At 35.9% G+C, this 15,238-nt stretch overlaps 1 protein-coding gene across 1 annotated transcript in view; it reads left to right on the top strand.

The window, feature by feature from the left end:
• WNK3 (WNK lysine deficient protein kinase 3) overlaps nt 1-15,238 on the top strand; it is a 183,176-nt gene that overhangs the window by 43,678 nt on the left and 124,260 nt on the right. Inside the window, exons 4-7 of the mRNA XM_042974715.1 lie at nt 509-729; nt 1,663-1,820; nt 5,002-5,090; nt 8,766-8,985. Coding sequence (XP_042830649.1) covers nt 509-729; nt 1,663-1,820; nt 5,002-5,090; nt 8,766-8,985 — 688 coding nt within the window. The remainder of the gene's footprint in view (nt 1-508; nt 730-1,662; nt 1,821-5,001; nt 5,091-8,765; nt 8,986-15,238) is intronic.

Raw genomic sequence — 15,238 nt, 5'->3', positions numbered from 1 at the left:
GGGGTGTGGCCAGGTTCACATATCTAGTGAGCAGTACTATATAATTATAATTTATTGTTTTATTTCTGACTGCAGTTTTTCATTTGATGGTACAATCACTTATTTATAATTATTAAATATGGGATATACTTTTTATGTTTCCTAGCATCTTTGTACTAAAATTTTACATAGTTAACCCCCCTGGTGACTTTATAGAAATAGTTATTGGAAAGTAGAGAAGGATTTTCTTTTTAAAATTGTGCTGCCCTTCCACAAGAGGTCACTCTGATTAGAATGATTCTTGTTTTGAATTTAAAAAGCTAAAAATGATAGACTTGGTAGGATGTCTTCTCTAAGAATGAAGCCTAGATTTAATTTTTTTTTTCTATAACAGACAATAGAGGACAATTCAGTGCTGACAATCATAGTACATACAATACCGGCTAACTTACATGATTTACCCTAATAGTGCTCATATAATAAGCTAGATATGTTTGTTTATATGTGGTCTTTTTTTTCCTTTGTGTAGGTACTTAAAACGATTTAAAGTCATGAAACCAAAGGTCTTAAGGAGTTGGTGCAGGCAAATTTTAAAGGGATTGCAGTTCTTGCACACTAGGACTCCTCCCATTATTCACCGGGATCTGAAGTGTGACAATATTTTCATCACGGGACCCACTGGATCTGTGAAGATTGGTGATCTAGGACTAGCCACCTTAATGCGAACATCATTTGCTAAGAGTGTCATTGGTGATTAACATTTTATAGTTTATTGTTAGGATAAAGAGAGATTTTTTAATTGTGTATGTCTAGAATTGGGATCAGCAAACTATGGCCCATGAATCAAATCTGGCTCCATTGCTTATTTTTGTAAATAAAAGTTTTATTGGAACACAACTACATTCCTTCATCTATGTATTGTCTATAGCTGCTTTTGCACTACAGTGACTGAGTTGAGTAGTTGTGACAGACCATATAGACTGCAAAGCCTGAAATCTTTACTGTCTGGTCCTTCACAGAGAAGTTTGCTGACCCCTGTCCTAGAATGTGAATTTGGTTTTACTTTATTTATTTATTTATTTATTTATTTATAAGTGTTTATTTATTTTGAGAGAAAGAGCATGAGTGGGGGGGGGAGCAGAGAGAGAGGGGGAGAGAGAGAATCCCAAGTAGGCTCTGTGCTGTTAGTACAGAGCTTGACATGGGGCTCAATCTCAAGAACTGTGAAATCATGACCTGAGCCAAAATCAGGAGTAGGACACTTAAGACTGAGCCACCCAGGTGTCCCAAATTTGCTTTTAAATATCCATTATATATTGACTTATTTCAGACACATCCTAGTGTATTTCTTTTGTGGGACATATTAAAAGGTTCCAAAGACTTAAGACAGAAGATTTACTAATTTAATTCAGAAAAATTTGTAAATAAAGGATTAGAAATAAAAACAGATTTTAGTAATCATTATCTTGAGCATTACAAGTTGTACTTTACCAGTATGGAAAGTTAAGGAAATTCTTGACGTACTTTGTATAGATATAGCAAGTATTCCTGCAAATGTTTTATTTATAAATTTGGTTTAGGGAGCAGAAATTAACCCAGGTAATCCATATGGAAAAGGGAATGTGATCTTGGTAGATAAATTTTTCTTTTTAATAAAAATATGGATGTGGTGTTATTTTGTAGGGACTCCTGAGTTTATGGCCCCAGAAATGTATGAAGAGCACTACGATGAATCTGTAGATGTCTATGCTTTTGGAATGTGTATGCTGGAAATGGCTACTTCTGAATACCCTTATTCTGAGTGCCAGAATGCAGCTCAAATATACCGTAAAGTAACTAGCGTAGGTATAACTTTATTCTTTTTTACTTCTTAGATTGTCATGTTTCATGTTGAAGTTGGTAAAGTCAGCTTAAAACTAATTTTGGTTTTAGTTTAGTGCTGTATAACACTGCTAAATTTAACATAATTGTAATGAAACAAGCTTTATATTTATGCTGTATGCCTGTACTTTATTGGGGTCACATAAAATGCTCTGTATTAGTACCTTTGGGTAAATGTATAGACATATCTATATCCATTTGTTTGTAAATAATTTTTAGATTTATTGGGTGGATAATATTTTTTTCAAAGCTGATAATGAAGTTTGACTAAATGGTTTTGAAGGTTTCTAGTTCTAAATGCCTAATTATGAAAGAGCATTCAAAATATTGTTCAACAGCTACAGCATTTGATTCCCTGTTATAGGTAATTTTTTGCATTAGAAATTTCAAGGAATGTAAAGATGAATAAGAAGTATTTGCTACCCATAAAGAGCTTGCATTTTTAAATTCACAAATAGCTATAAAAATAAGAGTATAGTAAGGGATGTAAGGTAGAAGCAAAGTCTTAGGATTGTTCAAAATAGGTCTATTTCATATCTACTTGGGTGGCTGTAGAATAGGCTGTGAAAGAGATTGTTAGAGTGTTTCAAGTAACTAATACTAATAGGTACCATTTTTAAATGCATGCTGTATACTATATACCTTCATATTATAACCCTACAAGATGGTGCTATCTTCAGTTTACGAATGATAAGGCTGAGAATCAGAGATTGTGACTTGCCCAAGTTCACACAGCTACTAATAGTGGTGGATTTTGACCTCAAATCTGTCTGACTCTAGAGATACATGTGTAGGGAGACAAGAAATAAAGCCAGTATCTAGAATGTGGGCCATTCTATAGGACAAATGACCTAGTTTCTCCAACAAATCAATTTCATGAAAGTAAAAAGGGGAGGGACTGTTAAAGAGTACAAGAGACTTAAAGTAGTGGTGAGCTACTTTAAGTGAGCTAAATGTTTAACAACCGATTCTCTGAAAAAGAAAAAGCACTGATTTCTAGCATTCTCTGATTTCCTTGGTGTTAAATATTCTCACCATGACTGATTTCAAGTCACCACCGTGACCTCACTGAATGCAGGGTTGGGAACAGTATATACAGTGGCACTCATCATATGGTATTTCTACCATACAGATATAATAAACAACCTCAAGAGCATAAATAATAGTAAAATGTAGTAAAATAATTACGAGTAGTGTTATCAGTATTTATTTCCTTGGCTGTTGATATAATTTATTTAATTGTAAGCTTATATAAGTTTTGTAAATGACTGTGTTTAATAATCAACTTACAGATTTCTTGACAATGTAATAGTTGCCTCTTGTGAGATGGTATGAGCCAGGTCTAATGCACCATACATGTTCTGTCAGGACCTTGTTTGAATCCTGATTTGAACAAACCAACTATAAGAAGACATCATTTAGACAATTTGGAAAATTTGAGTGTGGACTGGGTTTTAGATAATGTTAAGTAATTATTGGTAATTATTTTAGGTGGGATGGTGACATGATATCTGTTAGAGGTATACCCTGGAGACTTTCTGAGTGAAATGACATGATGCCTAGGATTTGCTTTAAAATATTTTAGGATAAAAAAGGTATGGGGGTAGATAGCTGAAACAAGGTTGACAAAATGTTGCTTGTTGAAGCTGGTGATGGTTACTTGGGGCTTCTTATACTATTCTACCTTTGAGTATGTTTGAAGATTTCTGCAACAAAGAGCTGAGAGAAGAGATAAGGCTAGAATGTCTTTTTAGTCTGAGTTCATACATTGTATGGCCACAAATAGAAAAGAATTTGTACTTGGTTTTGTAAGTTGCAGCTTCCCAATTAATTTCACCTAGGAGCAGAGAAAGGCAATAATTACCCAGGACTGCGGAAGAGGTAAGAGATCAGTGGAAAGGTCAAAGAGGAGTTTTTGTATAAGTAGAATGATGTAACACCATTTTTTGAATGATGATTTTATTATTTCATATTAAAATCACAGAAATGCCATATCACAATTCACATTTCCATCTGTATTAAAGTTTCTTGAGTTTGAGATCCAAATTAACTCCTAATCTCACCAGGTTTATCTAGTATATGATACTGGGCTTTCTGATTGTGCATCCTGTGAAGTAGTGTGGCAGACCCAGAACTAGGTTTTAGATTGCCTTATTCCATGACAATTATTCTATCATATCTTTCTCCTTCTAGATTAATTTGGAGTTTTCTATTAAATGACTGTAATGATTATTTTGTGAAATCTAAAACTCATAATTTAAGAGTAATAGAATGTAAAATAAGCAGATTCAGGCAGCTAACATTGTTACAGAAACATTTTGAATTGTCTAGACCTTACTAATTTGTTAATGCATTCCTAGAACCTATTGATTAGCTTGAGGTTCTCTCAATATTTTAGTATTGCTTAATGATAAAAATAATACAGATTTCTCAAAAGTTTATAGATGTGTGTATATATATATTTTGCATAATACATATATATATTTTTTAATGTTTATTTTTGAGAGAGAGGCACAGAGCATGAGTTGGGGAGGGGCAGAGAGAGAGGGAGACACAGAATGTGAAGTAGGCTCCAAGCTCTGAGCTGTCAGCACAGAGCCCGGTACGGGGCTCAAACCCATGAATTATGAGATCATGACCTGAGCCGAAGTCAGATGCTTAACCGACTGAGCCACCCAGGTGCCCCTATACATACATAATATATTGATTGTCCATTGCTTCTAGCTCTTCTGGAAGACTCGTTTATTATAGTTTGTTAATTGGGGTTATACTTGTATGTACATTTTGAGATCCAATTTTTTCCATACTTAATGTTTCAATATGAGAATTTTCTGTTATTAAATACTTTGAGAACATTTTTAGTTTTTGCATAACATGAGCATATATATATCATATAATTTATGTAACATCACCTCTGTTGTTGGAAATTTAGATTGTTTATAAGTCTCCACTGTTATTTGTAGACTATTAGAACTATGGCAAAATCTTTGTCAAAAAATTGTTAAACTGTATGTATATATTTATCTTATTTAAAGCTTGAATATTTTAGTTTAGTGGTCAAAATTTATTTTAATAAGCATCCTGTTTACTTAGGCTTCCAATTGCTTATTTTGTGACTAGAAACCATTTTTCTTTTCCCAGGGCATAAAGCCAGCCAGTTTCAATAAAGTCACTGATCCTGAAGTGAAAGAAATCATTGAAGGGTGTATTCGTCAAAACAAATCAGAAAGGTGGGTGCAAATGTAGCAAAATGACATAACTGATAGATACATTAAACTCTTATCTTGGACTGGGTCATTTTCTAACCTTTGAATAATACTGAGTATTACTTTTGAGTAGAACACAAACCGTACTGTATTGAGTGAAGTGTATCAGTGCATGTTGCTTGCCATTTTGGACTTTGATACCATGTGCTCAGTTTTTCTTGAACTGAAATTTGGGGTTTGTTTGTGTGTGTTGTGGCAAATTTTCATCACCTTCAGCCATCAGTTTAACAGTCATTTGAGCCTCCCAGTTTAACTTGTTTCTAACAGTTGATAGTAGAGAGTTTCTGCAGTGTCACCTTCAGGTAAGTACTCAAATGGTTGGGCCCCCAGGTTAATTTGTTTCTAACAGTTGATGGTAGAGAGCTTCTGCTGTGTTACCTTCAGGTAAGTACTTAAATGATTTTTTATGATAGCTTAAAAAAATTGACCATCAACTCACTGGATGTTTTTTATTTATAGACCATATATCCTTAGGTCATGATAATGGTAAAGTGGATAGGGCTATTTTTTTCAAGAAGTAGTATTCTAGATGGGCGCCTGGGTGGCTCGGTTAAGCATCTGACTTTGGCTCAGGTCATGATTTCACAGTTTGTGGGTTTGAGCCCCGCATTGGGCTCTGTGCTGACAGCTCGGAGCCTGGAGCCTGCTTCGGATTCTGTGTCTCCCACTCTCTTGCTCCTTCCCCACTAATGCTCCATCTCTCAAAAAAAAAAAAAAATTAAAGTAGTAGTATTCTAGATTTATTTGTATCAGTTTTTTTTTATGGACACATCCCTTTAGTTTTAGCTTATATTTCCCATTAATTTGAGCTTAGGACAGTTGCCGAGTTAAATCAGTAGGTTAAATTTTTGATTTTTTACCTCCTTATTGGTTATGATTAATGAAGGTGATAGGTCTTTTATAGAAGTTATTTTCACCCACATTTTATTGACTGTCCCCCGTTTTTATTAGTTTTCTAAGTTCAGTGTTGTATATCTGAGAATATATAAAGCCACTAAGGTAAAACCTGTTTAATTATAGCTTTATTATAAAACATTATTGGTGTTTGTACCAACAGGCTATATCTAGGTAGTTATATATTTTAATTATAAAATGTGCATAACTTAAGATTGACCATTTTAATCATTTTTAAGTATACAATTCAGTGGCATTAAGTATATTCACATTGTTGTATACAACCACACAGCTTTGTATTTACAGAACCTTTTCATCACCCAAACAGAAACTCTGTACCTATTACATAGTACCTCTCCATTCCTTTTCCCCTCAACACCTAGTAACATTTATTCTACTTTTGTCTCTATGAATTTGTTTATTCTAGGTACCTCATGTAAGTGGAATCATACAATAATTTGTCTTTTTGTGGCTGGTTATTTAACTTAGCATAGTGTTTTCAAGGTTGATCCATTTTGTAGCCTGTATCAGAATGTCATTTTTAAGGAAGAAACACATACATGCCCATTTTGTGTATCCATTAGTCTGTTGATGGACACTTGGGTTAGTTATTTCTACCTTTTGGTTATGATGAATAGTGTTGCATGGGTATTGGTGAATAAGTATTTGCTTGAATCCCTGTTTTCAGTTCTCTTCATTATATACCTAGGAGTTTCCGGAATTACTGGATTGTATGGTAATACTGTTTAATTCTTTGGAGAACCACCAGTTTTTTTTCATGGTGACTGCACCATTTTGTATTCCTTCCACTAACATATGAAGGTTCCAGTTTTTCAACGTCCTCACCAATACTCGTTATTTTCCATTTTTTGATAATAGCCATCCTAATGGTTACGAATTGGTATCTCATTGTGGTTTGGATTTGCATTTTCCTAATGGCTAATGATGTTGAGTATCTTTTCACGTGGTTCTTTTCATGTGGTTATTGGCCATTTGTATATCTTCTTTGGAAGAGTGTCTGTTCAAGTCCTTTGCCCTTTTTAAAGTTAGGTTGTTAATGTTTTTGTTGTGGCCATTTTTAAGTTGTAAGAGTTTAGGCATACTTTTTTTTTAAATGAGACTGAAAATACAGTTGACCCTTGAACAACAAACAGTATAGTACTGTAAATGTATTTTCTCTTCCTTATGGTTTTCTTAATAATGTTTTCTTTAGTTTATTGTAAAAATACAGTATATAATACATATGCAAAATACGTGTTAATCAACTGTATGTTATTGGTAAGGCTTCTGGTCAATAGAACTATTAATAGTTAAGTTTTGGGGGAGTTAAGAGTTAGACACAGATTTTCAACTGAGGTTGGCACCCTAACCCCCCATAGTGTTCAAGGATCAGTTGTATGATGTTGAAGTAGCCATTTTAGTTTGGATTCTGATTATTGCTTTTACAGCATTTTCATTGTGAACTGTTATCAGAGAACATTGGAATATTCAGAAGGATTCATAGCATATTAGTGTATTAGAAAGAGCATAAGCTTCTACATCAGACCAAGATTCAAATGTGGATTCATACTTAGCCAGTGTGATCTTGAGTAAGTTACTTAACTGTTCCTCAAAACAGGTCTTATTTTGGTGATTAAAAAGATAATGCATATAAAATACCTAACAGAGTAATAAGTATTTAATGGTGTCTTTTGGTGGTATTGCTGTAATTATTCCTTAGTAAAAATACCTAGGGAAATTTTTCATTGAGAGGCAGAGGACTTTAACTTGGTTGTGCCTTCTTAAACACATCTCACCTTAGCCTTAAAACTAGTATGAGGAAGCTTATTCTTTTTATAACTCTCTCTTAGTTATGTATTTGTCTCAATCAGTAAAATGATCAGAAGGGTTGAAAATCCTCAAGTTACAGGATACCATGCTATTAATGTACTTTATCTGTTTTAAGTAGTGTGAGAGGTTTTCTACATAGACATTGGTTTTAGTTCTCTCTGACCTGTAATGTAGATACATTAGATATTAAATATCTGTTTTAGAAATTGGTGAAAGCAAAGGAAATTAACTGTCCTGAGCTTGTAAAAGAATCTTTTGAACCCCTGTCCTTTTTTTTCTCTTCAGAGATGGTTAATTCCTAATATTAGGTTAGAGGCACATCCACTGCATGTATACTTTGGCCTAAAATACTAGACTTACATATTTTAAGAAAACCATGGGACTTTGCAGAACTAAATTAGTTTCATTCATGGCATTCTCTAAAGAGTAAAGTACACTAACTTGACTATTGTTAATGGAGTCAATGACTTCTATTTATAACATTTGTAAAATAGTTTGAATTTATGGTTTACTTTAGAGTTTATATATCTGGAAGTTTTTAGTTGCCTTTGCTGACAGTCTGTTGTTTGAGTTTTAGTAACTTAAGCCAGTGGCTTAGGGAAACTAGTCACTCTACCCAACATATACTATAGCACAGCTTCAGTTCTCTAGGCATATAGTATCTAGATGTGTTGTTGATAACAATCTTTAATTAAGGTGACTTTAAATGTATATTAGGTGGGATTTCTTTGCATTCTTGGTAATAATGAGTTGGATATAAGATTCGGTTTTTAACAAAGCAGGGTAATGGTTTAATTAATAGAAGTTTTAAAATAAGATTGTTATTTTGATGTAATTAATATTTACTAATTAAGGGTTCTATATCTTGTTTGTGATTGGACAAATTGATAATGAGATATGTATTTTGTTTATTAGGTTGTCTATCAGGGACCTATTAAACCACGCATTTTTTGCTGAGGATACAGGACTGAGGGTGGAGTTAGCAGAGGAAGATGACTACTCTAATTCGTCCCTGGCTTTAAGACTCTGGGTTGAAGACCCTAAAAAATTGAAAGGCAAACACAAAGACAATGAAGCTATTGAATTCAGTTTCAATTTAGAAACGGATACATCTGAGGAAGTAGCATATGAAATGGTAAGTGAATCCTACCACTATTCTCCACACCCCCCAACCAATGCTGCCCTTTATAGTATCAGGGTTGATTGATTCCTTTCTCCTTATTGCTTTCTTTCCTCTCGTTTTCTCCTTTTCTTTATTTAAATTATTTTATTGTGAAATGTATCTTTACATAAGAGTATATTAAATTTGTATGTAGAGTATAAAGAATAATAAAATGCTACTTTTATTAAGAAATAGAACACAACTGATACCTTTGAAGCCACCTGTATGCCCCTCCCAGTTGTATTCCCTTCCCTAATCACTACAGGTAATATCTACCCTGGCTTTTGTGTTACTTATTCCTTCCTTTGTTTTTCATTATAGTTTATCTAAGTAATATATTGTTTTGTTTTAGAAACCTGAGTGGCAAGCCCACACCTAGGTGATTACTGAAGTTACTATTAGGTGAAGATGGCCAGGATAGCCAACTGAATAGTCTCTCAGTCATAGTCTGCCTTCAGTTTCCCTAAGCATTTACAAGAGGGGAAGTCAACAGGTGAGGTCATGATTAAATTTAGGGAAATACACACATGGCTCACTAGTCAGGTCACCAGTGGGCTGTTGTATGGACCAGAAATTAGTTGTGTGGTTACAATATGGTTTGATGGGGCATGGGCCTCTCTGACTTCTCTACTTCTAATCTCCTCATGCTCCCTCTCCCCACAGAGCAGATGACAATAGAGAACTTCTGTGGGGTTGAATGTGTGTCCACACCAGATCCAGGCTGCTACAGTGCTTGGAGGGAAGGCATACAGGAGCTTTGGCAGCACATGGTCAGATTAGCCAAGTACAGATAGTCTGAGGCAGGTTAATCTGGACATCCTGTCCTTGGGTTAAAAAGAGGGATGGAACATTGACAGTGGGGATCTTGGAGATGATAGCCTTTAACGTGTCTATTTTTATAGTCATACTGTTTTGGTCTGGAATGATTGCCTTGGACATCTGGTGCACAACTATTATTCTGATATTTCTCTTTACTATCTTTATAGACTCTTCATCCTCTCTGTTGGGTTTCATGTTTCCTAAATCTCATGTCTTTCTCTTTCGTGGCTTACCCTATTGTTTTAGTGGCACACTTCCTCTGCCTGCTTCTTAAAGAAAGGGTATGAGAGGTAAATTCTTTGAGATTTGCATGTATGAAAATATTCTTATTCTATATTCATATTTAATTGATTGTTTGGCTGGCTATGGCATTTTAGGTTGCATTTAAAAAAATTTTAGACTCATTGTTCCATGCTTTTCTAGCTTTCAATATTAATATTGAGAAGTATAAAGTTCTGTTTTCAGAATCTTTTGCATGTGATCCATTTTTTGCTCTCTGGAAGTTTGTAATAGTTTCTATTTCTTTTTTCAGTATTCTAAAATTTCAGTGATATGTTTTTTTTTAATTTTATTTTTATTTTTTAAAAATTTACATCCAAATTAGTTAGCATATAGTGAAACAATAATTTCAGGAGTAGATTCCTTAATTGCCCTTACCCATTTAGCCCATCCCCCTTCCAGCAACCCCTCCAGTAACCCTCAGTTTGTTCTCCATATTTATGAGTCTCTTCTGTTTTGTCCCCCTCCCTGGTTTTATATTATTTTTGTTTCCCTTCCCTTATGTTCATCTGTTTTGTCTCTTATAGTCCTCATATGAGTGAAGTCATATGAGTTTTGTCTTTCTGTGACTGACTAATTTCACTTAGCATAACACCCTCCAGTTCCATCCACGTTGTTGCAAATGGCAAGATTTCATTCTTTTTGATTGCCGAGTAATACTCCATTGTATATATATATACCACATCTTCTTTATCCATTCATCCATCGATGGACATTTGGGCTCTTTCCGTACTTTGGCTATTATTGATAGTGCTGCTATAAACATGGGGGTGCATGTGTCCCTTCGAAACAGCACACCTGTATCCCTTGGCTAAATGCCTCGTAGTGCAATTGCTGGGTTGTAGGGTAGTTCTATTTGTAGTTTTTTGAGGAATCTCTATGCTGTTTTCCAGAGTGGCTGCACCAGTTTGCATTCCCACCAACAATGCAAAAGAGATCCTCTTTCTCCACATCCTTGCCAACATCTGTTGTTGCCTGAATTGTTAATGTTAGCCATTCTGACAGGTGTAAGGTGGTATCTCATTGTGGTTTTGATTTGTATTTCCCTGATGAGGAGTAATGTTGAGCATTTTTTCATGTGTCGGTTGGCCATCTGGATGTTTTCCTTGGAGAAGTGTCTATTCATGTCTTTTGCCCATTTCTTCCCTGGATTATTTGTTTTTTGGGTGTTGAGTTTGATAAGTTCTTTATAGATTTTGGATACTAACCCTTTATCTGATATGTCATTTGCAAATATCTTCTCCCATTCTTTCAGTTGCCTTTTAGTTTTGCTGATTATATCCTTTGCTGTGCGGAAGTTTTTTATTTTGATGAGGTCCCAGTAGTTCATTTTTGCTTTTGTTTCCCTTGCCTCCGGAGACGTGTTGAGTAAGAAGTTGCTGCGAGCAAGATCAAAGAGGTTTTTGCCTGCTTTCTTCTCGAGGATTTTGATGGCTTCCTGTCTTACATTGAGGTCTTTCATCCATTTTGAGTTTATTTTTGGGGATGGTGTAAGAAAGTGGTCCAGGTTCATTCTTCTGCATGTCGCTGTCCACTTTTCCCAGCACCACTTGCTGAAGAGACTGTCTTTATTCCATTGGATATTCTTTCCTGCTTTGTCAAAGATTGTTTGGCCATATGTTTGTGGGTCCATTTCTGGGTTCTCTATTCTGTTCCATTGATCTGAGTGCCTGTTCTTGTGCCAGTACCATACTGTCTTGATGGTTACAGCTTTGTAGTATAGCTTGAACTCTGGGATTGTGATGCCTCCTGCTTTGGTTTTCTTTATCAAGATTGCTTTGGCTATTCGGGGTCTTTTCTGGCTCCATACAAATTTTAGGATTATTTGTTCTAGCTCTGTGAAGAATGCTGGTGTTATTTTGATAGGGATTGCATTGAATATGTAGATTTCTTTGGGTAGTATAGACATTTTAACAATATTTGTTCTTCCTATCCAGGAGCATGGAATCTTTTTCCATTTCTTTCTGTCTTCTTCAATTTCTTTCATAAGCTTTCTATAGTTTTCAGTGTATAGATTTTTCACCTCTTTGGTTAGATTTATTCCTAGGTATCTTATGGTTTTTGGTGCAACTGTAAATGGGATCATTTCCTTGATTTCTCTTTCTGTCACTTCATTGTTGGTGTATAGGAATGCAACCGATTTCTGTGCATTGATTTTATATCTTGCAACTATCCTGAATTCATGAATCAATTCTAGCAGTTTTTTGGTGGAATCTTTTGGCTTTTCCATATAGAGTATCATGTCATCTGTGAAGAGTGAAAGTTTGACCTCCTGCTGGCCGATTTGGATGCCTTTTATTTCTTTGTGTTGTCTGATTGCAGAGGCTAAGACTTCCAATTCTGTGTTGAATAACAGTGGTGAGAGTGGACATCCCTGTCTTGTTCCTGACCTTAGGGGGAAAGCTCTCAGTTTTTCCACATTGAGGATGATATTAGCGTTGGGTCGTTCATATATGGCTTTTATGATCTCAAGGGGATGGAAAGCCGTCTATCATGCTAATGGTCAACAAAAGAAAACTGGAGTAGCCATACTTATATCAGACAATCTAGATTTTAAAATAAAGTGATGTGTCTTGATTTGAGTCTATTTTCATCTACTTTGTTGGTTCTCAGTGGAGCTTTCTAATCTGTCAACTCATATCCTTTAGTTTCTGGGAAGTTTCTTGAAGTATTTTATTGATCATTTCTCCCCATTTTTTTTCTTTCTGGAACTATTAGCATTTGGATATTGGACCTTTTGGACTGATTCTCCACTGTTCTTTCTTTTCTATTTTCCACCTTTATTGTCCTTTTATTCTCCTTTCTGGCAGATATTATCAACTTTATTTTCTAACCCATCGAGTTTTTCATTTCTGTTATCATGGTTTTAATTTTAAGAGTTCCTATTCATTGTTTGGTCTGTTCCTTCCTTAGAGTAAACATCTTGTTTTTTGTTTTGTTGAGGCAATATTATCACACCTCTCTGTAATATTTGTAAAAAAAGTGTTTCTGACGTTTTTCTACCTGTGTAGTCTCTTTTCTCCAAATTGCTGTTTTACCTTTGTTGGTTTTATACTGTCTTCTTGTTAGAGGCTTTTCTCATATTTCTGGTAATTCTTGACTTGCTGCTCATGATTAATAGACTATAGGAGACTATGTTTTCTGTTGCTGTGTAACAAATTACCACAAATTTAGTGACTTAAAGCAACACCCATTTATTAATTCAGTTCTGGAGGTCAAAAGTCCTAGTGGGCTTCACTGTATTCTCTGCTTAGGATCTCACAGGCTGAAATTAAGGTGTTAGCAGCCAGGGTTCTTATCTGGAGGTACTGTGGGCATATCTGCTTATGAGTTTTTGGCAGAATTCAATTCTATATAGTTGTAAGACAGAGGCCCCCGTTTCCTTGCTGGCTGTTAGGTGGTGGTCACTTTCCACTCCTAGAGGCTGCTTTTCAGTCCCTTCATATGTCCTCACTCCATCTTCAAAGGCAGCAATGACATGTTGAATCCTTAGTCACCAGCTGGTAAAAGGCTCACCCAAATAATCTCCCTATTTTAAGGTCACCTGTTCATAGCAAAATAATGGGATTGATCTCTCCTCATATTCATAGGTTTGAGGATTAGGATGGGACATCTTTGAGGGCCCATAATTTGTGTTCCACAGAAACTTACAAGCCCATTGGATGATGTGATTGCTTGTATCGGACTTGTTAACGTTGACCTCTACGGTGGGCCTTTAATTAAGGAATCTCTGACATCAATATTTGTAGGTCTGTATTCTTGGATTGGTCAGATTCCCCCAGAGAATCATCTTTCAGTGTCCTTCCTGAAGGGTAGGGGGCTGGTTACTGGTATTTTGGTAGCCAAGTGGGGGAAAGGGCTGAGGGTTTCTGCATATGGCATTCAGTGTGCATATTGTCATTTAATCTTACTTTCTACCTGGTAGCTTTACTGTCAACTGTGCCTGGTGTTCTATAGTCCAGAGATCCTCTCTTTTACCCTCTCTAGAGAACAAAACTCCAGGCTTCTTGGGGAGGGGAGAATCAATCACCCAAAGGTGTGGAATGGAGGAAGGGGCACAGGGATCCAAATATTTAAGTGCTTCTCACACCAATGCCAGAACAGGTATTGCCAGTTCCTGTGCCTTGTGAATATTTTTCAGTATAAATGATAATGATTCTCCACTTTCCCTAGTTCACCATTTTCAGGTCTTCTAGGTCACTTAATCTGTTTTAGTTCACCATTTTCAGGTCTTCTAGGTCACTTAATCTGTTTTCCACATTCTGGAGTGTCCAAAATGTTGTTGCTGTTGTTTTTCTCTTATTCTCCCTGTTCTTGTGGGTTTATAACTTAAAAATCCATTTAGTATGGGGATTTTTTTAGAGCTTTTGGAGGGAGTGAAAGTAAATATATGGATTCCATCTAACATTTTAATCATCTTTCAACTACCACGAAATTTTCCTGAGTATTCAGACCCACAAGGCATACTTTAAAAAACAGATTGTAGGGGCGCCTGGGTGGCTCAGTCGGTTAAGCCTCCGACTTCAGCTCAGGTCACCATCTCGCGGTCTGTGAGTTCGAGCCCCGCGTTGGGCTCTGGGCTGATGGCTCAGAGCCTGGAGCCTGCTTCTGATTCTGTGTCTCCCTCTCTCTCTGCCCCTCCCCCGTTCATGCTCTGTCTCTCTCTCTGTCTCAAAAATAAATAAACGTTAAAAAAAATTAAAAAAAAACAGATTGTAGGACTGAGAATAATCTGCCATGCCACCTCCTCAAGTCATCTTTCTGCTCCTCAGCCCCGCTTTTCTCAGACAGCAAGCCCTTAACTTCTCTCACACTTCTAACACCTGGTAAGATGTAGTACTTTGCTGTGAGCCGATATCCCTTTGCCTGGAGTGTGGATCTCTAAATTTCATCTCCACCTCCCTTAATAGCCAGCAAGTTCCTTTTTTTGTTTGTTTGTTTTAATTCAAGTCAGAGTTTACCTTCCTCTGTGATGCTTTCTTCTCTTTTCCCTTTAGGGCTTTTATAGGAGCTTAAAGCTTTCTACCTTATTTTAAGTTAAATATGTACCATCTTACCACCAGATTTTGTGCTCATACAGGACAAACGACCAGTGTAATAACTTCTATGTCTCTGGAGTCCAGTACTG

Source organism: Panthera tigris, chromosome X (assembly GCF_018350195.1).
Source record: "Panthera tigris isolate Pti1 chromosome X, P.tigris_Pti1_mat1.1, whole genome shotgun sequence".
In the NCBI taxonomy this organism is placed as follows: Eukaryota; Metazoa; Chordata; class Mammalia; order Carnivora; family Felidae; genus Panthera; species Panthera tigris.
This window is presented reverse-complemented; position numbering and strand designations above follow the sequence as displayed.